At 43.0% G+C, this 24,511-nt stretch overlaps 3 protein-coding genes and 2 long non-coding RNA genes across 5 annotated transcripts; all 5 read left to right on the forward strand.

Annotated features, from left to right (window-relative positions):
- The first annotated feature begins 948 nt into the window (after positions 1 to 948).
- Positions 949 to 4,421, forward strand: LOC144385308 (uncharacterized). Its single transcript, XM_078085156.1, has 2 exons — positions 949 to 1,494; positions 2,074 to 4,421. The coding sequence occupies exon 2, from the start codon at positions 2,856 to 2,858 to the stop codon at positions 3,741 to 3,743; it is 888 nt and encodes a 295-aa protein (XP_077941282.1). The 5' UTR covers positions 949 to 1,494; positions 2,074 to 2,855; the 3' UTR covers positions 3,744 to 4,421.
- Positions 4,422 to 7,315: 2,894 nt separating this feature from the next.
- On the forward strand, positions 7,316 to 12,661 carry LOC144383399 (uncharacterized). Its single transcript, XM_078080645.1, has 2 exons — positions 7,316 to 9,517; positions 10,097 to 12,661. Exon 2 carries the CDS (start codon positions 10,879 to 10,881, stop codon positions 11,764 to 11,766), a length of 888 nt encoding a protein of 295 aa, XP_077936771.1. The 5' UTR covers positions 7,316 to 9,517; positions 10,097 to 10,878; the 3' UTR covers positions 11,767 to 12,661.
- A 582-nt stretch (positions 12,662 to 13,243) lies between these two features.
- On the forward strand, positions 13,244 to 14,777 carry LOC144384972 (uncharacterized). Its single transcript, XR_013451454.1, has 3 exons — positions 13,244 to 13,472; positions 13,790 to 13,966; positions 14,249 to 14,777. It is a non-coding gene; the product is annotated as an uncharacterized LOC144384972 (long non-coding RNA).
- Positions 14,778 to 16,994: 2,217 nt separating this feature from the next.
- LOC144384872 (uncharacterized) lies at positions 16,995 to 20,467 on the forward strand. The gene is made up of 2 exons (XM_078084756.1): positions 16,995 to 17,540; positions 18,120 to 20,467. The coding sequence occupies exon 2, from the start codon at positions 18,902 to 18,904 to the stop codon at positions 19,787 to 19,789; it is 888 nt and encodes a 295-aa protein (XP_077940882.1). The 5' UTR covers positions 16,995 to 17,540; positions 18,120 to 18,901; the 3' UTR covers positions 19,790 to 20,467.
- A 742-nt stretch (positions 20,468 to 21,209) lies between these two features.
- On the forward strand, positions 21,210 to 22,316 carry LOC144389372 (uncharacterized). Its single transcript, XR_013453368.1, has 3 exons — positions 21,210 to 21,495; positions 21,813 to 21,989; positions 22,272 to 22,316. It is a non-coding gene; the product is annotated as an uncharacterized LOC144389372 (long non-coding RNA).
- The last annotated feature ends 2,195 nt before the right edge of the window (positions 22,317 to 24,511 follow it).

Genomic DNA, 24,511 nt, shown 5'->3' on the forward strand with positions numbered 1-24,511 from the left:
CAATGCTCTTTGGTCCTTATTATTGAAGATGGTTCCACAGTTATGGGAAATAGGAGATGGACTTGTAGCTCTTGGGACTTGGGATCATGCCAGTCTGCACTGATCAATGAACCCTCAGCGGTGCATTAAATGAAGACAGCAGCTAATTTCAGGTATAGATGGATGATTGCCTCTTCTGTATCTGGCTTTCAAAGCCCTCTCGCTGGACCAAGGAGGAGGGCAGCTTGACCTGGGGAGTTCACATAAGGTCTTCTACTTCAGAAGAAAAAAACAGAACATTAGAGGGAATGAGCCCATGCAAGTAAACAGCACCTAACAGGACACCCTGACCTTAGCACTGTGAACCAATGTTATTACTAAATACTTGAATGAATGGACGATATTGAGCGACAATACGAAAGAGATTTAAAAGATTGTTGCTTGCACGGTAATGTGGAAACATTTAGTATGCCTGAGAAGACCAATTGTGTATTAAGATGAAGAATAAAATTGAATCAGCCACATTCGACTCATATGAGCATCATGATAATCATTCAATAGGTCTGGAAAGTAACTTCCCCAGTTGTAAAATCGAATTGGGCGTTAGTTTGGGAGTTTTTCTGTTTATAAATTAGCTTTATCTAATCAATTGTTCCTTTATAAATTTTTGTATAATTATAGTTTTTTTTTAACTGGACAGGACAGGATACAGAACATAACCAGATTTTGTTTCTGACTAATTTTCTAAAACATATGTTGATGAGGTTTTTGTGTTCATTTTATAGAAGTTGCTAAAAGAAGGTGTTTCAATGCTTCTTTTGTATCACCAAGACTGACATCTGGAGGATAAAACCATGAGCTGCAAGTGTTTCAGACTTCTTTTCTTTTTGGAATTCTGAGGAATTTGTTTTTTGGAAACACTAATGAACCCCTTGCGTGTCCTTTGCGTGCCTTTTCACACCTCCTTGCGTGCGTCGACCCATTTTTCCAAGCGACGCAAGCCTCCCGCAGCGCACCAGGTTGCGATTGGTCCGCTAACTACGTGCTTTACGGAGTCACACATTTCCGTTTTCATAGCACAATACCGCCATTATTAAAACGAAGAATGTTTACGAGAGAACGGACCAGATTGAAGAACTTTTGTCGGAGGAAATGCGTAAGTATGACCGCTTGTACAAGCCGTCATTGGGGACTATAAGGACGCGCGGATGGCCTCTGATTCATGGAGGGAGATCTCCGCAAACGTCGGTTTGCCGTTCGAGAGGTGTACAAAGTTGTGGAGGTGAATTCTTTAGCTAAAATCCCTAAACCAAAACCCATTCATTCTCTATGGTAGTGCTAAACCACTACGGATGTAATATATCTTTGACCAACGGGGGCGCTGTTGTGCGGACCGAGCGTTTGCCCGGATGTAAAGCGTTTCTCCGGACATTCTCCGTCAGTCTACCCGGGAAAGAGCACCGAAGTGACGGTGCACCGTCGTCGGACCTCGCGCTATGAGGAAGTCACTAAACAGTAAGTCAATGACATATGATATGTAATAATTATTTAGATAAATATGCAGCATGTCTATAAATATAATTTATGTTGGTGTCACGCCACATGTTAGTTTATAGTTGTGTTCACGTGTGTTTGACTGCATTAATTACTAGTTGCATATCACAGATGTTACTCAAATAATAAATGAGGATCTTGTAATAGATTAAACCACCAGAATTGTTTAAAGTCAGTCAAATGTAAACACACGAATGCCTCAATGATTAGGATAATATATGATATATTTGGCATCACGACTAGTTTTAATCTTTCATTAAGGTTTATTTAGGTGCTGAGTCCCTGAGGCCCATGTACTAGGGACTGGCACAGGCATAGAAAAGGCACAATAACAGTGGGTAGACAGGTAAATAATATCAATATTTTTGACCATCATTGGTGACACAAACAGCTCATAGTCACAACTTAGATTACTTTTCATTTTTTTCAGTTTCATTAAAGAAAAGCCCTTCGCATTCAATTTTATTTTGATGACCGTATCCACTGGAGCACACATGGTGGTCTATATGACTGCTGTCACATTGATGGCTTTCCTTTCAGGGATTGCTGTGTTGCACTCAAAGTGGCAGAGTCGTCTGCAGGAGAACATCTGAAATGGGATTCTTGGAGAACAACAGATTGCCAATGTCACGTCTGGTTACCTCCGAAACACATGTGCTTCAAGATCACATTTTAATGCAAACATTAATATCAAGCTAGACTCGTTTCACTGCATGAGGCGGTTCCTCCGTGAGTGTGTGTCGGTAGCATCCCGCCCTGTACAGTTCCTTTGCTCAGTTCCTCTGGACTGGGACAAGCACAACAGCAAGACAGATCACACCCAGGCCCCAAATCCATCTCCTCAAAGTGATCCACTCGCTACCCAGTCGGAGGTTCCTCACTGGCATCATCAAGGTTGTTTTCTCCATACATTTGTTTCACTTTTCCATTTTTTTTACAAGATGTGAAAATATATTTAGGGTGTTATTGTCACGGTGTGGTTCACTTCATGTTATATTTTGTAGTTTTCTGCCACTCGTGTCCCCGGGTAACTTCACTTCCTGCCTTGTCATGTCATCCCCTGTGATCGTCTAATAGTTCCCACCTCTGTCCAATCACCTGCACCTCCCTAGTGTATTTAAGCCATGTGTGTCTGTTGTCGCTTGTCGCGTCATTGTCTTTCGCCACGCTTGTTCTTGTCTTTCGTCTTAGATGTCCGTAGTTTCTTGCCTGTGTGCTTTTGCCCCCGGTTCCTGTGTTTTTTGACCTTTTGACTATTAAAGTCTTTTGTTTCGGAGAAGTCTGCATTTGAGTCCTGCCTTCCACCCGCACCCCCTGACAGAATGACGCGACCAAAGAAGGACTCAGCAGAGTTTTTTCCCCTGGAAGACTTCAGGGGAACCCGTCTGGCAATGGGCGGTCCACGGAGTCTCCAGCGGGCTGCTCGTAATGGGGGAAAGGTCCTCCCGGGGGTTCCAGCTGGGTACCTGTACTACTCCGTCTCCCCATCTGGAGCCCTCAGTAGGCATCTGGGTCACCATCCGCCGCCCACCACATGGTCCCTAGAGGAGGAGGCCATTTCGTGGTCGTCCGGCGGCGATTCTTCCTGGGAGCGGGTGATGGACCTTGCGGTCCGGCTCCAGGCTACCTACGGTCCCCACGCTCGGCCGCCGCGCACAGTGTCCAGCGCGGGGCCGCAGCAACATCCCGACCCTGCTCGGTCGCAGCGCACAACGTCCAGCGCTGGGCCGCAGCAGATCCCCGTCCCGGCCTCCCGACCCAAGCCCATGACCCCCGAGCCGACGCTCCGATCCAGGTCCACGACCCCCGAGCCGACGCTCCGATCCAGGTCCACGACCCCCGAGCCAGAGCCACGATCCATGCCCCCGACCCCCGAGCCAGCGCCACGATCCATGCCCCCGACCCCCGAGCCAGCGCCACGATCCATTCCCCCGACCCCCGAGCCAGCGCCACGATCCATTCCCCCGACCCCCGAGCCAGCGCCACGATCCATGCCCCCGACCCGACCGGTACCGGCCCCACGATCCATGCCCCCGACCCGACCGGTACCGGCCCCACGATCCATGGCCCTGACCCGACCGGTACCGGCCCCACGATCCATGGCCCTGACCCGACCGGTACCGGCCCCACGATCCATGCCCCCGACCGGTACCGGCCCCACGATCCATGCCGCCAAGCTACGGCCCATTTTACCTGGTCGTCTTTTATAATGATTCATTTCAGGAAACATTTATTAGCCAAAATATGTCAAACATACAAGGAATTTGTCTTGGCGATTCGTCTTTAACAACCGTTGTCAAAATAGAACCACTTGCACGTTTCATGATTTGAATTGTGCGGCTTGTCAATGCAGGAAAAAGTAAGACGTCGCAGATTGGGGGTAAATTGCCATTCAAGATGTGAGATATTGAGAAATCGTTGGTAGTTCCGCAGAATGATTTTTGGACTTTCAAAATAAAAGTCGATTCATGTTATGATGTCAACTCTCTCACCCGTTATTCGCCTGTTATTACCGATGCTGTCCCTCCAAAATGTAACGCGCGGACCATTTGCAAACACTTCTATTGGAAAAGTGACGCCAGTCGTGCGTCAGATTTGTAAATAGTTATTATAGGGTGAATTTAGACAAGTTTATCACGAGGAATCCCGTTATGTCGAGCTCATGTTTACGAAATTAAATGCACACCAGTTAGCTAGCAGGCAGCCAACGTCAACAGGCCCGTCGCCAGTAGCGCATAACCTTAACTAGCCAGCTACTTCGGCGTTGCTGTTGAATGGAGCAAATCTTGGTTTGAAAGATACCCGAACAACCGCACATTCAGAGAAATGGACGATGATTTAATTACTTCTATACTTAAACCCGCTGAGCGAGTGCAGGAGTCGGTGCTAACACATTAGCTAGTGGACGTTAGCTAGGTAAAACTAGCATGGTCGACTGTTGCTAAACAACTTCTGTAGCTAATTACGCGATTTTGAAGGGAATGGTTTGCAGAGCTGGCAGAGATATTCACTAAATAACACGTGTATGCGTATGTAGCTGTACTTAAAAGCCCGAGGACTGAAAACGATGATATTAGCCGGTGAGCAGGTGAAATGGTTATATAAACCTGATGTTTGCGCAGCGGTATTATGGCACACCGGAAGTTCGATATAATATCATAAATTATAATAATATATAGCATAACATAACAATATGTTTTGTTATTAAAAATATTATGTATTTTATCAATTCTCTGATAGAAGCAAATGTATCCTTGAAAGATACTGTGTACTTTTCACCTGGTTTAAAAAATAATTTCGTGGGTTAAAAAAGAATCTCTTCATTATAACTACATTATTGAGGGTTAGTTAAATTACTCGTTGGATATTGTTGCTCCTTGTCAGCTACATGTATATAATCAAAGCCACAGAAGGGACCTCGGAACTTTCTTTACAGACTCAAAATGATCAACGAAATATTATGAACCATCTACTACCCCCTGCCGCGTAGGTAATTCATTGTGTAGAAATGCATGTGAATTTGCCAAATAGCAGCATTGCTTTTTTAAATGTATCACAGCCGATTCAGAAGCCTCATACAAAGTTATATTACATTCGACGCAATCACATCTTTGGGAGTATAGTGAAAATCTATACAACACAATGGTATTTCTGCTTTTGAATATTATCGGCACAGGATATGATAAAACCTAAGATAAACAAATCACGCGGAGCATAAAATGCCCTTTATCATTGAGAAAGAGTCATGTGAGAGAAGTTGAAGTGCAACCGTGAATTTATGAGAGGCTGACCTGTGAACACATTAACCCACGACCAAGGTTGTCATTCCAAGCAGCAGCCTCCTTCAGTAACAGTTGTGGCTTTTAAAGGGGGCAGCAGAGCTTCTCGGCAAGTCAAGTGTTTGCGACACATACAGGTGAGCACCATTTACATTTATTTGGAACTGGGGATTTCTTCTTTCAGTGACAACCATCAAATCACTGGTTTTGAGTCTTGTGGTCTGATTTAGCTGTCTACCAATTAAACGCTGTGAATACTTGTCTGACATGATTCATTTACACCTAAATTAATTAGATTAACACTTTTGTACATTTTATTTAATCAAATTATCGACGTGTGCTTATTTTTTATGTCCTTTTTACAACGGTTACCAACATTAAATTCCCTTTAATCTGAATAATCTCGAGACATAATGATACCACATTCTACTCAACATCTCCTTTGTCCCCGTAGACGAGGGGACGTTACAGTGCTTAGTGGACGGCGATTCCAGGCAGTAGAGAAACCTCAGAGGAGGGGAAAGGTTACTTCCCTCATGGAGTCAAACAGTGTCGCTAGCGTGCAATATGATCGGTGGAACGAGGACAACATCAACATGAACGTAGAGCCAACCCAGTCTCCTGCGATGAGGTAAGACAAAGAGGCAGCAACGATCCAACTTTTTCTGATGCTGCAGGAGGACATACGCAGAGACAGTGGGACTAAACTCATGTTTAAGTTTAAAAGAGTAAAAAAAGATTTATTTCAAGTCACAAAATATCACATTTGCTTTTATAGCTGGTAAACTTTTAAACATTTACAGTCGCAATGAAGGGACTATATGGTCATGAAATAATAATAAGAATTACCTCAGTTGACCTAACGCTGTCTGATTAGAGTCTCTCTCTCTCTCTCCCTCTGTTGCACTTACAGGATCTACAACAGAGTGTGTAACGGCCGCATGGGAGTCGTAGTGAACACCGCAGGAGCTTCGGCTGCGCTGGTCTTTGTTTACATCCTGGGATACCTCACAGGATACTACGTCCACACGTGCTCAGGCTGAAGACCTGTCTGGAGAGAATAGCGCTGAAACTGTTTTGATAAACCAAAAATGTTAAACATGATGAAAAAAATCACAAAAGAGGGGCCATGTAGCACTCATCATCATCAGCATCATCATCTCTGTCTTCTTAGCCTCTTTGTCATCAGAGCACTCAGTTTGTCAGTATCTGGGTCTCCAGAGCAGAGGTCATTTCTTCACAGAGCCTTGCATCATGTCGAAGCCTGACTGCCACCACCAGCATTGGCTTAATATTTTCTCTATGGCTGGCTCACTGCTGCAGGTGTTCCAGCGGGTTGAGCGGTTGAAGTCATTTGATTATGTTGATCTCTAATGGAACATCTTCAATTTTCAGTATCATGGAATGTATTCAAATAAAGTATTTGGTTTCTTTAAGCATTACCAATTTCCGTGATGTCAATAATACAGCTATACCCCTGTTTGGTTACCAAATCACACAACTGACCAAATCCTAACACTGATCTTTAAAAACAAATCTTGAGTCTTCTGTCTGATCTGTTCTGTGCAAATGGCAGATTATGTAAACAGTCACAGAATGGCATATTACTAACCAAATAATTAGCTCATAGCATCAAGTAAAAACATCTCAGCCTACAGCATGAGAATATGAGGCTCAGCTGGGTGATTAAGTTCATTGCCATTTTTGTAATATCAACTCAACAGTATCTACTCAAATTCACGTTTACAGTCTTTGATTACCCTGTTATCACGAAGGACACCTTTTATAATGAGGAAGCAAAAAGAACTGCAGTAGCAATAAAAAAAAGTCTAGAGAGCCTAAGAACAGAGTCCAGTAAATACAAATGTTGTCTGTCTATTTTTTTATCTAAGTCTCACAATACCAATTTAAACCAAAGAGGTGTTTGAAATATGAGTGTGATGCTGAAGGCTTGCCCTACTTCATTAGGTAATTTGGAAACAGATGTAATAATTGAACTAGCATTGGCACTGTCTTTTCCCCAAAATATTTAAAATAAAATAATAATATATTTGTTTTGATTAAACATAAGCTGTTATGGGTAGCAGGAATCAATATCAAAATGAAATAAATAAATACATTTGATATTATATTCAATAAAACTTTAATTTCAGACTGAAGGTCCAGATAGTAAAAACAGTAAAAAAAAAAAAAAAGATAAAGAAGAAGAAGATATCGATTTTCATGCAATAAATTACCAATAAAAACGTTAAAATGATAACTGGTGTACGGGAGAACGGGCCATGACATGCATTTACATAGTTATCATTGCAGAACCTAAGCAGACTTTATATTATTTACTCTTTTATACTCAGTGCTGTAGTGGTAAAATTAGAGGTGGGTAAACTCTGAATTTTTTTTGATCATACAGACCTCGACGCAATGCGAAGCAACGCAACACAAAGCGTCGCGACTCTGTAAGGATGTTTTTTTCACATTGAGAACTGACTTGTTTTCTAATCTACGCGTCACCAGGCGTTTTTCTTGTCCTTTTACCGTGCACAACCGGCGAACACAGAGCGGGCGACCCGACGGTCCTCACCTCTTTCTCCGCCTCCCACCTCTTTGGTCACTTAATTGTGATCTTTTCAATATTTCAACCAGATTGTTAGTATTTTACACATTTTTACATTTTAAACACTATTGCCAAACCACTTATATATATTAATGATCAATGCTCTTTGGTCCTTATTATTGAAGATGGTTCCACAGTTATGGGAAATAGGAGATGGACTTGTAGCTCTTGGGACTTGGGATCATGCCAGTCTGCACTGATCAATGAACCCTCAGCGGTGCATTAAATGAAGACAGCAGCTAATTTCAGGTATAGATGGATGATTGCCTCTTCTGTATCTGGCTTTCAAAGCCCTCTCGCTGGACCAAGGAGGAGGGCAGCTTGACCTGGGGAGTTCACATAAGGTCTTCTACTTCAGAAGAAAAAAACAGAACATTAGAGGGAATGAGCCCATGCAAGTAAACAGCACCTAACAGGACACCCTGACCTTAGCACTGTGAACCAATGTTATTACTAAATACTTGAATGAATGGACGATATTGAGCGACAATACGAAAGAGATTTAAAAGATTGTTGCTTGCACGGTAATGTGGAAACATTTAGTATGCCTGAGAAGACCAATTGTGTATTAAGATGAAGAATAAAATTGAATCAGCCACATTCGACTCATATGAGCATCATGATAATCATTCAATAGGTCTGGAAAGTAACTTCCCCAGTTGTAAAATCGAATTGGGCGTTAGTTTGGGAGTTTTTCTGTTTATAAATTAGCTTTATCTAATCAATTGTTCCTTTATAAATTTTTGTATAATTATAGTTTTTTTTTAACTGGACAGGACAGGATACAGAACATAACCAGATTTTGTTTCTGACTAATTTTCTAAAACATATGTTGATGAGGTTTTTGTGTTCATTTTATAGAAGTTGCTAAAAGAAGGTGTTTCAATGCTTCTTTTGTATCACCAAGACTGACATCTGGAGGATAAAACCATGAGCTGCAAGTGTTTCAGACTTCTTTTCTTTTTGGAATTCTGAGGAATTTGTTTTTTGGAAACACTAATGAACCCCTTGCGTGTCCTTTGCGTGCCTTTTCACACCTCCTTGCGTGCGTCGACCCATTTTTCCAAGCGACGCAAGCCTCCCGCAGCGCACCAGGTTGCGATTGGTCCGCTAACTACGTGCTTTACGGAGTCACACATTTCCGTTTTCATAGCACAATACCGCCATTATTAAAACGAAGAATGTTTACGAGAGAACGGACCAGATTGAAGAACTTTTGTCGGAGGAAATGCGTAAGTATGACCGCTTGTACAAGCCGTCATTGGGGACTATAAGGACGCGCGGATGGCCTCTGATTCATGGAGGGAGATCTCCGCAAACGTCGGTTTGCCGTTCGAGAGGTGTACAAAGTTGTGGAGGTGAATTCTTTAGCTAAAATCCCTAAACCAAAACCCATTCATTCTCTATGGTAGTGCTAAACCACTACGGATGTAATATATCTTTGACCAACGGGGGCGCTGTTGTGCGGACCGAGCGTTTGCCCGGATGTAAAGCGTTTCTCCGGACATTCTCCGTCAGTCTACCCGGGAAAGAGCACCGAAGTGACGGTGCACCGTCGTCGGACCTCGCGCTATGAGGAAGTCACTAAACAGTAAGTCAATGACATATGATATGTAATAATTATTTAGATAAATATGCAGCATGTCTATAAATATAATTTATGTTGGTGTCACGCCACATGTTAGTTTATAGTTGTGTTCACGTGTGTTTGACTGCATTAATTACTAGTTGCATATCACAGATGTTACTCAAATAATAAATGAGGATCTTGTAATAGATTAAACCACCAGAATTGTTTAAAGTCAGTCAAATGTAAACACACGAATGCCTCAATGATTAGGATAATATATGATATATTTGGCATCACGACTAGTTTTAATCTTTCATTAAGGTTTATTTAGGTGCTAAGTCCCTGAGGCCCATGTACTAGGGACTGGCACAGGCATAGAAAAGGCACAATAACAGTGGGTAGACAGGTAAATAATATCAATATTTTTGACCATCATTGGTGACACAAACAGCTCATAGTCACAACTTAGATTACTTTTCATTTTTTTCAGTTTCATTAAAGAAAAGCCCTTCGCATTCAATTTTATTTTGATGACCGTATCCACTGGAGCACACATGGTGGTCTATATGACTGCTGTCACATTGATGGCTTTCCTTTCAGGGATTGCTGTGTTGCACTCAAAGTGGCAGAGTCGTCTGCAGGAGAACATCTGAAATGGGATTCTTGGAGAACAACAGATTGCCAATGTCACGTCTGGTTACCTCCGAAACACATGTGCTTCAAGATCACATTTTAATGCAAACATTAATATCAAGCTAGACTCGTTTCACTGCATGAGGCGGTTCCTCCGTGAGTGTGTGTCGGTAGCATCCCGCCCTGTACAGTTCCTTTGCTCAGTTCCTCTGGACTGGGACAAGCACAACAGCAAGACAGATCACACCCAGGCCCCAAATCCATCTCCTCAAAGTGATCCACTCGCTACCCAGTCGGAGGTTCCTCACTGGCATCATCAAGGTTGTTTTCTCCATACATTTGTTTCACTTTTCCATTTTTTTTACAAGATGTGAAAATATATTTAGGGTGTTATTGTCACGGTGTGGTTCACTTCATGTTATATTTTGTAGTTTTCTGCCACTCGTGTCCCCGGGTAACTTCACTTCCTGCCTTGTCATGTCATCCCCTGTGATCGTCTAATAGTTCCCACCTCTGTCCAATCACCTGCACCTCCCTAGTGTATTTAAGCCATGTGTGTCTGTTGTCGCTTGTCGCGTCATTGTCTTTCGCCACGCTTGTTCTTGTCTTTCGTCTTAGATGTCCGTAGTTTCTTGCCTGTGTGCTTTTGCCCCCGGTTCCTGTGTTTTTTGACCTTTTGACTATTAAAGTCTTTTGTTTCGGAGAAGTCTGCATTTGAGTCCTGCCTTCCACCCGCACCCCCTGACAGAATGACGCGACCAAAGAAGGACTCAGCAGAGTTTTTTCCCCTGGAAGACTTCAGGGGAACCCGTCTGGCAATGGGCGGTCCACGGAGTCTCCAGCGGGCTGCTCGTAATGGGGGAAAGGTCCTCCCGGGGGTTCCAGCTGGGTACCTGTACTACTCCGTCTCCCCATCTGGAGCCCTCAGTAGGCATCTGGGTCACCATCCGCCGCCCACCACATGGTCCCTAGAGGAGGAGGCCATTTCGTGGTCGTCCGGCGGCGATTCTTCCTGGGAGCGGGTGATGGACCTTGCGGTCCGGCTCCAGGCTACCTACGGTCCCCACGCTCGGCCGCCGCGCACAGTGTCCAGCGCGGGGCCGCAGCAACATCCCGACCCTGCTCGGTCGCAGCGCACAACGTCCAGCGCTGGGCCGCAGCAGATCCCCGTCCCGGCCTCCCGACCCAAGCCCATGACCCCCGAGCCGACGCTCCGATCCAGGTCCACGACCCCCGAGCCGACGCTCCGATCCAGGTCCACGACCCCCGAGCCAGAGCCACGATCCATGCCCCCGACCCCCGAGCCAGCGCCACGATCCATGCCCCCGACCCCCGAGCCAGCGCCACGATCCATTCCCCCGACCCCCGAGCCAGCGCCACGATCCATTCCCCCGACCCCCGAGCCAGCGCCACGATCCATGCCCCCGACCCGACCGGTACCGGCCCCACGATCCATGCCCCCGACCCGACCGGTACCGGCCCCACGATCCATGGCCCTGACCCGACCGGTACCGGCCCCACGATCCATGGCCCTGACCCGACCGGTACCGGCCCCACGATCCATGCCCCCGACCGGTACCGGCCCCACGATCCATGCCGCCAAGCTACGGCCCATTTTACCTGGTCGTCTTTTATAATGATTCATTTCAGGAAACATTTATTAGCCAAAATATGTCAAACATACAAGGAATTTGTCTTGGCGATTCGTCTTTAACAACCGTTGTCAAAATAGAACCACTTGCACGTTTCATGATTTGAATTGTGCGGCTTGTCAATGCAGGAAAAAGTAAGACGTCGCAGATTGGGGGTAAATTGCCATTCAAGATGTGAGATATTGAGAAATCGTTGGTAGTTCCGCAGAATGATTTTTGGACTTTCAAAATAAAAGTCGATTCATGTTATGATGTCAACTCTCTCACCCGTTATTCGCCTGTTATTACCGATGCTGTCCCTCCAAAATGTAACGCGCGGACCATTTGCAAACACTTCTATTGGAAAAGTGACGCCAGTCGTGCGTCAGATTTGTAAATAGTTATTATAGGGTGAATTTAGACAAGTTTATCACGAGGAATCCCGTTATGTCGAGCTCATGTTTACGAAATTAAATGCACACCAGTTAGCTAGCAGGCAGCCAACGTCAACAGGCCCGTCGCCAGTAGCGCATAACCTTAACTAGCCAGCTACTTCGGCGTTGCTGTTGAATGGAGCAAATCTTGGTTTGAAAGATACCCGAACAACCGCACATTCAGAGAAATGGACGATGATTTAATTACTTCTATACTTAAACCCGCTGAGCGAGTGCAGGAGTCGGTGCTAACACATTAGCTAGTGGACGTTAGCTAGGTAAAACTAGCATGGTCGACTGTTGCTAAACAACTTCTGTAGCTAATTACGCGATTTTGAAGGGAATGGTTTGCAGAGCTGGCAGAGATATTCACTAAATAACACGTGTATGCGTATGTAGCTGTACTTAAAAGCCCGAGGACTGAAAACGATGATATTAGCCGGTGAGCAGGTGAAATGGTTATATAAACCTGATGTTTGCGCAGCGGTATTATGGCACACCGGAAGTTCGATATAATATCATAAATTATAATAATATATAGCATAACATAACAATATGTTTTGTTATTAAAAATATTATGTATTTTATCAATTCTCTGATAGAAGCAAATGTATCCTTGAAAGATACTGTGTACTTTTCACCTGGTTTAAAAAATAATTTCGTGGGTTAAAAAAGAATCTCTTCATTATAACTACATTATTGAGGGTTAGTTAAATTACTCGTTGGATATTGTTGCTCCTTGTCAGCTACATGTATATAATCAAAGCCACAGAAGGGACCTCGGAACTTTCTTTACAGACTCAAAATGATCAACGAAATATTATGAACCATCTACTACCCCCTGCCGCGTAGGTAATTCATTGTGTAGAAATGCATGTGAATTTGCCAAATAGCAGCATTGCTTTTTTAAATGTATCACAGCCGATTCAGAAGCCTCATACAAAGTTATATTACATTCGACGCAATCACATCTTTGGGAGTATAGTGAAAATCTATACAACACAATGGTATTTCTGCTTTTGAATATTATCGGCACAGGATATGATAAAACCTAAGATAAACAAATCACGCGGAGCATAAAATGCCCTTTATCATTGAGAAAGAGTCATGTGAGAGAAGTTGAAGTGCAACCGTGAATTTATGAGAGGCTGACCTGTGAACACATTAACCCACGACCAAGGTTGTCATTCCAAGCAGCAGCCTCCTTCAGTAACAGTTGTGGCTTTTAAAGGGGGCAGCAGAGCTTCTCGGCAAGTCAAGTGTTTGCGACACATACAGGTGAGCACCATTTACATTTATTTGGAACTGGGGATTTCTTCTTTCAGTGACAACCATCAAATCACTGGTTTTGAGTCTTGTGGTCTGATTTAGCTGTCTACCAATTAAACGCTGTGAATACTTGTCTGACATGATTCATTTACACCTAAATTAATTAGATTAACACTTTTGTACATTTTATTTAATCAAATTATCGACGTGTGCTTATTTTTTATGTCCTTTTTACAACGGTTACCAACATTAAATTCCCTTTAATCTGAATAATCTCGAGACATAATGATACCACATTCTACTCAACATCTCCTTTGTCCCCGTAGACGAGGGGACGTTACAGTGCTTAGTGGACGGCGATTCCAGGCAGTAGAGAAACCTCAGAGGAGGGGAAAGGTTACTTCCCTCATGGAGTCAAACAGTGTCGCTAGCGTGCAATATGATCGGTGGAACGAGGACAACATCAACATGAACGTAGAGCCAACCCAGTCTCCTGCGATGAGGTGAGACAAAGAGGCAGCAACGATCCAACTTTTTCTGATGCTGCAGGAGGACATACGCAGAGACAGTGGGACTAAACTCATGTTTAAGTTTAAAAGAGTAAAAAAAGATTTATTTCAAGTCACAAAATATCACATTTGCTTTTATAGCTGGTAAACTTTTAAACATTTACAGTCGCAATGAAGGGACTATATGGTCATGAAATAATAATAAGAATTACCTCAGTTGACCTAACGCTGTCTGATTAGAGTCTCTCTCTCTCTCTCCCTCTGTTGCACTTACAGGATCTACAACAGAGTGTGTAACGGCCGCATGGGAGTCGTAGTGAAGACCGCAGGAGCTTCGGCTGCGCTGGTCTTTGTTTACATCCTGGGATACCTCACAGGATACTACGTCCACACGTGCTCAGGCTGAAGACCTGTCTGGAGAGAATAGCGCTGAAACTGTTTTGATAAACCAAAAATGTTAAACATGATGAAAAAAATCACAAAAGAGGGGCCATGTAGCACTCATCATCATCAGCATCATCATCTCTGTCTTCTTAGCCTCTTTGTCATCAGAGCACTCAGTTTGTCAGTATCTGGGTCTCCAGAGCAGAGGTCATTTCTTCACAGAGCCTTGCATCATGTCGAAGCCTGACTGCCACCACCAGCATTGGCTTAATATTTTCTCTATGGCTGGCTCACTGCTGCAGGTGTTCCAGCGGGTTGAGCGGTTGAAGTCATTTGATTATGTTGATCTCTAATGGAACATCTTCAATTTTCAGTATCATGGAATGTATTCAAATAAAGTATTTGGTTTCTTTAAGCATTACCAATTTCCGTGATGTCAATAATACAGCTATACCCCTGTTTGGTTACCAAATCACACAACTGACCAAATCCTAACACTGATCTTTAAAAACAAATCTTGAGTCTTCTGTCTGATCTGTTCTGTGCAAATGGCAGATTATGTAAACAGTCACAGAATGGCATATTACTAACCAAATAATTAGCTCATAGCATCAAGTAAAAACATCTCAGCCTACAGCATGAGAATATGAGGCTCAGCTGGGTGATTAAGTTCATTGCCATTTTTGTAATATCAACTCAACAGTATCTACTCAAATTCACGTTTACAGTCTTTGATTACCCTGTTATCACGAAGGACACCTTTTATAATGAGGAAGCAAAAAGAACTGCAGTAGCAATAAAAAAAAGTCTAGAGAGCCTAAGAAGAGAGTCCAGTAAATACAAATGTTGTCTGTCTATTTTTTTATCTAAGTCTCACAATACCAATTTAAACCAAAGAGGTGTTTGAAATATGAGTGTGATGCTGAAGGCTTGCCCTACTTCATTAGGTAATTTGGAAACAGATGTAATAATTGAACTAGCATTGGCACTGTCTTTTCCCCAAAATATTTAAAATAAAATAATAATATATTTGTTTTGATTAAACATAAGCTGTTATGGGTAGCAGGAATCAATATCAAAATGAAATAAATAAATACATTTGATATTATATTCAATAAAACTTTAATTTCAGACTGAAGGTCCAGATAGTAAAAACAGTAAAAAAAAAAAAAAAGATAAAGAAGAAGAAGATATCGATTTTCATGCAATAAATTACCAATAAAAACGTTAAAATGATAACTGGTGTACGGGAGAACGGGCCATGACATGCATTTACATAGTTATCATTGCAGAACCTAAGCAGACTTTATATTATTTACTCTTTTATACTCAGTGCTGTAGTGGTAAAATTAGAGGTGGGTAAACTCTGAATTTTTTTTGATCATACAGACCTCGACGCAATGCGAAGCAACGCAACACAAAGCGTCGCGACTCTGTAAGGATGTTTTTTTCACATTGAGAACTGACTTGTTTTCTAATCTACGCGTCACCAGGCGTTTTTCTTGTCCTTTTACCGTGCACAACCGGCGAACACAGAGCGGGCGACCCGACGGTCCTCACCTCTTTCTCCGCCTCCCACCTCTTTGGTCACTTAATTGTGATCTTTTCAATATTTCAACCAGATTGTTAGTATTTTACACATTTTTACATTTTAAACACTATTGCCAAACCACTTATATATATTAATGATCAATGCTCTTTGGTCCTTATTATTGAAGATGGTTCCACAGTTATGGGAAATAGGAGATGGACTTGTAGCTCTTGGGACTTGGGATCATGCCAGTCTGCACTGATCAATGAACCCTCAGCGGTGCATTAAATGAAGACAGCAGCTAATTTCAGGTATAGATGGATGATTGCCTCTTCTGTATCTGGCTTTCAAAGCCCTCTCGCTGGACCAAGGAGGAGGGCAGCTTGACCTGGGGAGTTCACATAAGGTCTTCTACTTCAGAAGAAAAAAACAGAACATTAGAGGGAATGAGCCCATGCAAGTAAACAGCACCTAACAGGACACCCTGACCTTAGCACTGTGAACCAATGTTATTACTAAATACTTGAATGAATGGACGATATTGAGCGACAATACGAAAGAGATTTAAAAGATTGTTGCTTGCACGGTAATGTGGAAACATTTAGTATGCCTGAGAAGACCAATTGTGTATTAAGATGAAGAATAAAATTGAATCAGCCACATTCGACTCATATGAGCATCATGATAATCATTCAATAGGTCTGGAAAGTAACTTCCCCAGTTGTAAAATCGAATTGGGCGTTAGTTTGGGAGTTTTTCTGTTTATAAATTAGCTTTATCTAATCAATTGTTCCTTTATAAATTTTTGTATAATTATAGTTTTTTTTTAACTGGACAGGACAGGATACAGAACATAACCAGATTTTGTTTCTGACTAATTTTCTAAAACATATGTTGATGAGGTTTTTGTGTTCATTTTATAGAAGTTGCTAAAAGAAGGTGTTTCAATGCTTCTTTTGTATCACCAAGACTGACATCTGGAGGATAAAACCATGAGCTGCAAGTGTTTCAGACTTCTTTTCTTTTTGGAATTCTGAGGAATTTGTTTTTTGGAAACACTAATGAACCCCTTGCGTGTCCTTTGCGTGCCTTTTCACACCTCCTTGCGTGCGTCGACCCATTTTTCCAAGCGACGCAAGCCTCCCGCAGCGCACCAGGTTGCGATTGGTCCGCTAACTACGTGCTTTACGGAGTCACACATTTCCGTTTTCATAGCACAATACCGCCATTATTAAAACGAAGAATGTTTACGAGAGAACGGACCAGATTGAAGAACTTTTGTCGGAGGAAATGCGTAAGTATGACCGCTTGTACAAGCCGTCATTGGGGACTATAAGGACGCGCGGATGGCCTCTGATTCATGGAGGGAGATCTCCGCAAACGTCGGTTTGCCGTTCGAGAGGTGTACAAAGTTGTGGAGGTGAATTCTTTAGCTAAAATCCCTAAACCAAAACCCATTCATTCTCTATGGTAGTGCTAAACCACTACGGATGTAATATATCTTTGACCAACGGGGGCGCTGTTGTGCGGACCGAGCGTTTGCCCGGATGTAAAGCGTTTCTCCGGACATTCTCCGTCAGTCTACCCGGGAAAGAGCACCGAAGTGACGGTGCACCGTCGTCGGACCTCGCGCTATGAGGAAGTCACTAAACAGTAAGTCAATGACATATGATATGTAATAATTATTTAGATAAATATGCAGCATGTCTATAAATATAATTTATGTTGGTGTCACGCCACATGTTAGTTTATAGTTGTGTTCACGTGTGTTTGACTGCATTAATTACTAGTTGCATATCACAGATGTTACTCAAATAATAAATGAGGATCTTGTAATAGATTAAACCACCAGAATTGTTTAAAGTCAGTCAAATGTAAACACACGAATGCCTCAATGATTAGGATAATATATGATATATTTGGCATCACGACTAGTTTTAATCTTTCATTAAGGTTTATTTAGGTGCTGAGTCCCTGAGGCCCATGTACTAGGGACTGGCACAGGCATAGAAAAGGCACAATAACAGTGGGTAGACAGGTAAATAATATCAATATTTTTGACCATCATTGGTGACACAAACAGCTCATAGTCACAACTTAGATTACTTTTCATTTTTTTCAGTTTCATTAAAGAAAAGCCCTTCGCATTCAATTTTATTTTGATGACCGTATCCACTGGAGCACACATGGTGGTCTATATGACTGCTGTCACATTGATGGCTTTCCTTTCAGGGATTGCTGTGTTGCACTCAAAGTGGCAGAGTCGTCTGCAGGAGAACATCTGAAATGGGATTCTTGGAGAACAACAGATTGCCAATGTCACGTCTGGTTACCTCCGAAACACATGTGCTTCAAGATCACATTTTAATGCAAACATTAATATCAAGCTAGACTCGTTTCACTGCATGAGGCGGTTCCTCCGTGAGTGTGTGTCGGTAGCATCCCGCCCTGTACAGTTCCTTTGCTCAGTTCCTCTGGACTGGGACAAGCACAACAGCAAGACAGATCACACCCAGGCCCCAAATCCATCTCCTCAAAGTGATCCACTCGCTACCCAGTCGGAGGTTCCTCACTGGCATCATCAAGGTTGTTTTCTCCATACATTTGTTTCACTTTTCCATTTTTTTTACAAGATGTGAAAATATATTTAGGGTGTTATTGTCACGGTGTGGTTCACTTCATGTTATATTTTGTAGTTTTCTGCCACTCGTGTCCCCGGGTAACTTCACTTCCTGCCTTGTCATGTCATCCCCTGTGATCGTCTAATAGTTCCCACCTCTGTCCAATCACCTGCACCTCCCTAGTGTATTTAAGCCATGTGTGTCTGTTGTCGCTTGTCGCGTCATTGTCTTTCGCCACGCTTGTTCTTGTCTTTCGTCTTAGATGTCCGTAGTTTCTTGCCTGTGTGCTTTTGCCCCCGGTTCCTGTGTTTTTTGACCTTTTGACTATTAAAGTCTTTTGTTTCGGAGAAGTCTGCATTTGAGTCCTGCCTTCCACCCGCACCCCCTGACAGAATGACGCGACCAAAGAAGGACTCAGCAGAGTTTTTTCCCCTGGAAGACTTCAGGGGAACCCGTCTGGCAATGGGCGGTCCACGGAGTCTCCAGCGGGCTGCTCGTAATGGGGGAAAGGTCCTCCCGGGGGTTCCAGCTGGGTACCTGTACTACTCCGTCTCCCCATCTGGAGCCCTCAGTAGGCATCTGGGTCACCATCCGCCGCCCACCACATGGTCCCTAGAGGAGGAGGCCATTTCGTGGTCGTCCGGCGGCGATTCTTCCTGGGAGCGGGTGATGGACCTTGCGGTCCGGCTCCAGGCTACCTACGGTCCCCACGCTCGGCCGCCGCGCACAGTGTCCAGCGCGGGGCCGCAGCAACATCCCGACCCTGCTCGGTCGCAGCGCACAACGTCCAGCGCTGGGCCGCAGCAGATCCCCGTCCCGGCCTCCCGACCCAAGCCCATGACCCCCGAGCCGACGCTCCGATCCAGGTCCACGACCCCCGAGCCGACGCTCCGATCCAGGTCCACGACCCCCGAGCCAGAGCCACGATCCATGCCCCCGACCCCCGAGCCAGCGCCACGATCCATGCCCCCGACCCCCGAGCCAGCGCCACGATCCATTCCCCCGACCCCCGAGCCAGCGCCACGATCCATTCCCCCGACCCCCGAGCCAGCGCCACGATCCATGCCCCCGACCCGACCGGTACCGGCCCCACGATCCATGCCCCCGACCCGACCGGTACCGGCCCCACGATCCATGGCCCTGACCCGACCGGTACCGGCCCCACGATCCATGGCCCTGACCCGACCGGTACCGGCCCCACGATCCATGCCCCCGACCGGTACCGGCCCCACGATCCATGCCGCCAAGCTACGGCCCATTTTACCTGGTCGTCTTTTATAATGATTCATTTCAGGAAACATTTATTAGCCAAAATATGTCAAACATACAAGGAATTTGTCTTGGCGATTCGTCTTTAACAACCGTTGTCAAAATAGAACCACTTGCACGTTTCATGATTTGAATTGTGCGGCTTGTCAATGCAGGAAAAAGTAAGACGTCGCAGATTGGGGGTAAATTGCCATTCAAGATGTGAGATATTGAGAAATCGTTGGTAGTTCCGCAGAATGATTTTTGGACTTTCAAAATAAAAGTCGATTCATGTTATGATGTCAACTCTCTCACCCGTTATTCGCCTGTTATTACCGATGCTGTCCCTCCAAAATGTAACGCGCGGACCATTTGCAAACACTTCTATTGGAAAAGTGACGCCAGTCGTGCGTCAGATTTGTAAATAGTTATTATAGGGTGAATTTAGACAAGTTTATCACGAGGAATCCCGTTATGTCGAGCTCATGTTTACGAAATTAAATGCACACCAGTTAGCTAGCAGGCAGCCAACGTCAACAGGCCCGTCGCCAGTAGCGCATAACCTTAACTAGCCAGCTACTTCGGCGTTGCTGTTGAATGGAGCAAATCTTGGTTTGAAAGATACCCGAACAACCGCACATTCAGAGAAATGGACGATGATTTAATTACTTCTATACTTAAACCCGCTGAGCGAGTGCAGGAGTCGGTGCTAACACATTAGCTAGTGGACGTTAGCTAGGTAAAACTAGCATGGTCGACTGTTGCTAAACAACTTCTGTAGCTAATTACGCGATTTTGAAGGGAATGGTTTGCAGAGCTGGCAGAGATATTCACTAAATAACACGTGTATGCGTATGTAGCTGTACTTAAAAGCCCGAGGACTGAAAACGATGATATTAGCCGGTGAGCAGGTGAAATGGTTATATAAACCTGATGTTTGCGCAGCGGTATTATGGCACACCGGAAGTTCGATATAATATCATAAATTATAATAATATATAGCATAACATAACAATATGTTTTGTTATTAAAAATATTATGTATTTTATCAATTCTCTGATAGAAGCAAATGTATCCTTGAAAGATACTGTGTACTTTTCACCTGGTTTAAAAAATAATTTCGTGGGTTAAAAAAGAATCTCTTCATTATAACTACATTATTGAGGGTTAGTTAAATTACTCGTTGGATATTGTTGCTCCTTGTCAGCTACATGTATATAATCAAAGCCACAGAAGGGACCTCGGAACTTTCTTTACAGACTCAAAATGATCAACGAAATATTATGAACCATCTACTACCCCCTGCCGCGTAGGTAATTCATTGTGTAGAAATGCATGTGAATTTGCCAAATAGCAGCATTGCTTTTTTAAATGTATCACAGCCGATTCAGAAGCCTCATACAAAGTTATATTACATTCGACGCAATCACATCTTTGGGAGTATAGTGAAAATCTATACAACACAATGGTATTTCTGCTTTTGAATATTATCGGCACAGGATATGATAAAACCTAAGATAAACAAATCACGCGGAGCATAAAATGCCCTTTATCATTGAGAAAGAGTCATGTGAGAGAAGTTGAAGTGCAACCGTGAATTTATGAGAGGCTGACCTGTGAACACATTAACCCACGACCAAGGTTGTCATTCCAAGCAGCAGCCTCCTTCAGTAACAGTTGTGGCTTTTAAAGGGGGCAGCAGAGCTTCTCGGCAAGTCAAGTGTTTGCGACACATACAGGTGAGCACCATTTACATTTATTTGGAACTGGGGATTTCTTCTTTCAGTGACAACCATCAAATCACTGGTTTTGAGTCTTGTGGTCTGATTTAGCTGTCTACCAATTAAACGCTGTGAATACTTGTCTGACATGATTCATTTACACCTAAATTAATTAGATTAACACTTTTGTACATTTTATTTAATCAAATTATCGACGTGTGCTTATTTTTTATGTCCTTTTTACAACGGTTACCAACATTAAATTCCCTTTAATCTGAATAATCTCGAGACATAATGATACCACATTCTACTCAACATCTCCTTTGTCCCCGTAGACGAGGGGACGTTACAGTGCTTAGTGGACGGCGATTCCAGGCAGTAGAGAAACCTCAGAGGAGGGGAAAGGTTACTTCCCTCATGGAGTCAAACAGTGTCGCTAGCGTGCAATATGATCGGTGGAACGAGGACAACATCAACATGAACGTAGAGCCAACCCAGTCTCCTGCGATGAGGTAAGACAAAGAGGCAGCAACGATCCAACTTTTTCTGATGCTGCAGGAGGACATACGCAGAGACAGTGGGACTAAACTCATGTTTAAGTTTAAAAGAGTAAAAAAAGATTTATTTCAAGTCACAAAATATCACATTTGCTTTTATAGCTGGTAAACTTTTAAACATTTACAGTCGCAATGAAGGGACTATATGGTCATGAAATAATAATAAGAATTACCTCAGTTGACCTAACGCTGTCTGATTAGAGTCTCTCTCTCTCTCTCCCTCTGTTGCACTTACAGGATCTACAACAGAGTGTGTAACGGCCGCATGGGAGTCGTAGTGAACACCGCAGGAGCTTCGGCTGCGCTGGTCTTTGTTTACATCCTGGGATACCTCACAGGATACTACGTCCACACGTGCTCAGGCTGAAGACCTGTCTGGAGAGAATAGCGCTGAAACTGTTTTGATAAACCAAAAATGTTAAACATGATGAAAAAAATCACAAAAGAGGGGCCATGTAGCACTCATCATCATCAGCATCATCATCTCTGTCTTCTTAGCCTCTTTGTCATCAGAGCACTCAGTTTGTCAGTATCTGGGTCTCCAGAGCAGAGGTCATTTCTTCACAGAGCCTTGCATCATGTCGAAGCCTGACTGCCACCACCAGCATTGGCTTAATATTTTCTCTATGGCTGGCTCACTGCTGCAGGTGTTCCAGCGGGTTGAGCGGTTGAAGTCATTTGATTATGTTGATCTCTAATGGAACATCTTCAATTTTCAGTATCATGGAATGTATTCAAATAAAGTATTTGGTTTCTTTAAGCATTACCAATTTCCGTGATGTCAATAATACAGCTATACCCCTGTTTGGTTACCAAATCACACAACTGACCAAATCCTAACACTGATCTTTAAAAACAAATCTTGAGTCTTCTGTCTGATCTGTTCTGTGCAAATGGCAGATTATGTAAACAGTCACAGAATGGCATATTACTAACCAAATAATTAGCTCATAGCATCAAGTAAAAACATCTCAGCCTACAGCATGAGAATATGAGGCTCAGCTGGGTGATTAAGTTCATTGCCATTTTTGTAATATCAACTCAACAGTATCTACTCAAATTCACGTTTACAGTCTTTGATTACCCTGTTATCACGAAGGACACCTTTTATAATGAGGAAGCAAAAAGAACTGCAGTAGCAATAAAAAAAAGTCTAGAGAGCCTAAGAACAGAGTCCAGTAAATACAAATGTTGTCTGTCTATTTTTTTATCTAAGTCTCACAATACCAATTTAAACCAAAGAGGTGTTTGAAATATGAGTGTGATGCTGAAGGCTTGCCCTACTTCATTAGGTAATTTGGAAACAGATGTAATAATTGAACTAGCATTGGCACTGTCTTTTCCCCAAAATATTTAAAATAAAATAATAATATATTTGTTTTGATTAAACATAAGCTGTTATGGGTAGCAGGAATCAATATCAAAATGAAATAAATAAATACATTTGATATTATATTCAATAAAACTTTAATTTCAGACTGAAGGTCCAGATAGTAAAAACAGTAAAAAAAAAAAAAAAGATAAAGAAGAAGAAGATATCGATTTTCATGCAATAAATTACCAATAAAAACGTTAAAATGATAACTGGTGTACGGGAGAACGGGCCATGACATGCATTTACATAGTTATCATTGCAGAACCTAAGCAGACTTTATATTATTTACTCTTTTATACTCAGTGCTGTAGTGGTAAAATTAGAGGTGGGTAAACTCTGAATTTTTTTTGATCATACAGACCTCGACGCAATGCGAAGCAACGCAACACAAAGCGTCGCGACTCTGTAAGGATGTTTTTTTCACATTGAGAACTGACTTGTTTTCTAATCTACGCGTCACCAGGCGTTTTTCTTGTCCTTTTACCGTGCACAACCGGCGAACACAGAGCGGGCGACCCGACGGTCCTCACCTCTTTCTCCGCCTCCCACCTCTTTGGTCACTTAATTGTGATCTTTTCAATATTTCAACCAGATTGTTAGTATTTTACACATTTTTACATTTTAAACACTATTGCCAAACCACTTATATATATTAATGATCAATGCTCTTTGGTCCTTATTATTGAAGATGGTTCCACAGTTATGGGAAATAGGAGATGGACTTGTAGCTCTTGGGACTTGGGATCATGCCAGTCTGCACTGATCAATGAACCCTCAGCGGTGCATTAAATGAAGACAGCAGCTAATTTCAGGTATAGATGGATGATTGCCTCTTCTGTATCTGGCTTTCAAAGCCCTCTCGCTGGACAAGGAGGAGGGCAGCTTGACCTGGGGAGTTCACATAAGGTCTTCTACTTCAGAAGAAAAAAACAGAACATTAGGAGGGAATGAGCCCATGCAAGTAAACAGCACCTAACAGGACACCCTGACCTTAGCACTGTGAACCAATGTTATTACTAAATACTTGAATGAATGGACGATATTGAGCGACAATACGAAAGAGATTTAAAAGATTGTTGCTTGCACGGTAATGTGGAAACAT

This window comes from Gasterosteus aculeatus, chromosome 2, assembly GCF_964276395.1.
Source record: "Gasterosteus aculeatus chromosome 2, fGasAcu3.hap1.1, whole genome shotgun sequence".
In the NCBI taxonomy this organism is placed as follows: domain Eukaryota; kingdom Metazoa; phylum Chordata; class Actinopteri; order Perciformes; family Gasterosteidae; genus Gasterosteus; species Gasterosteus aculeatus.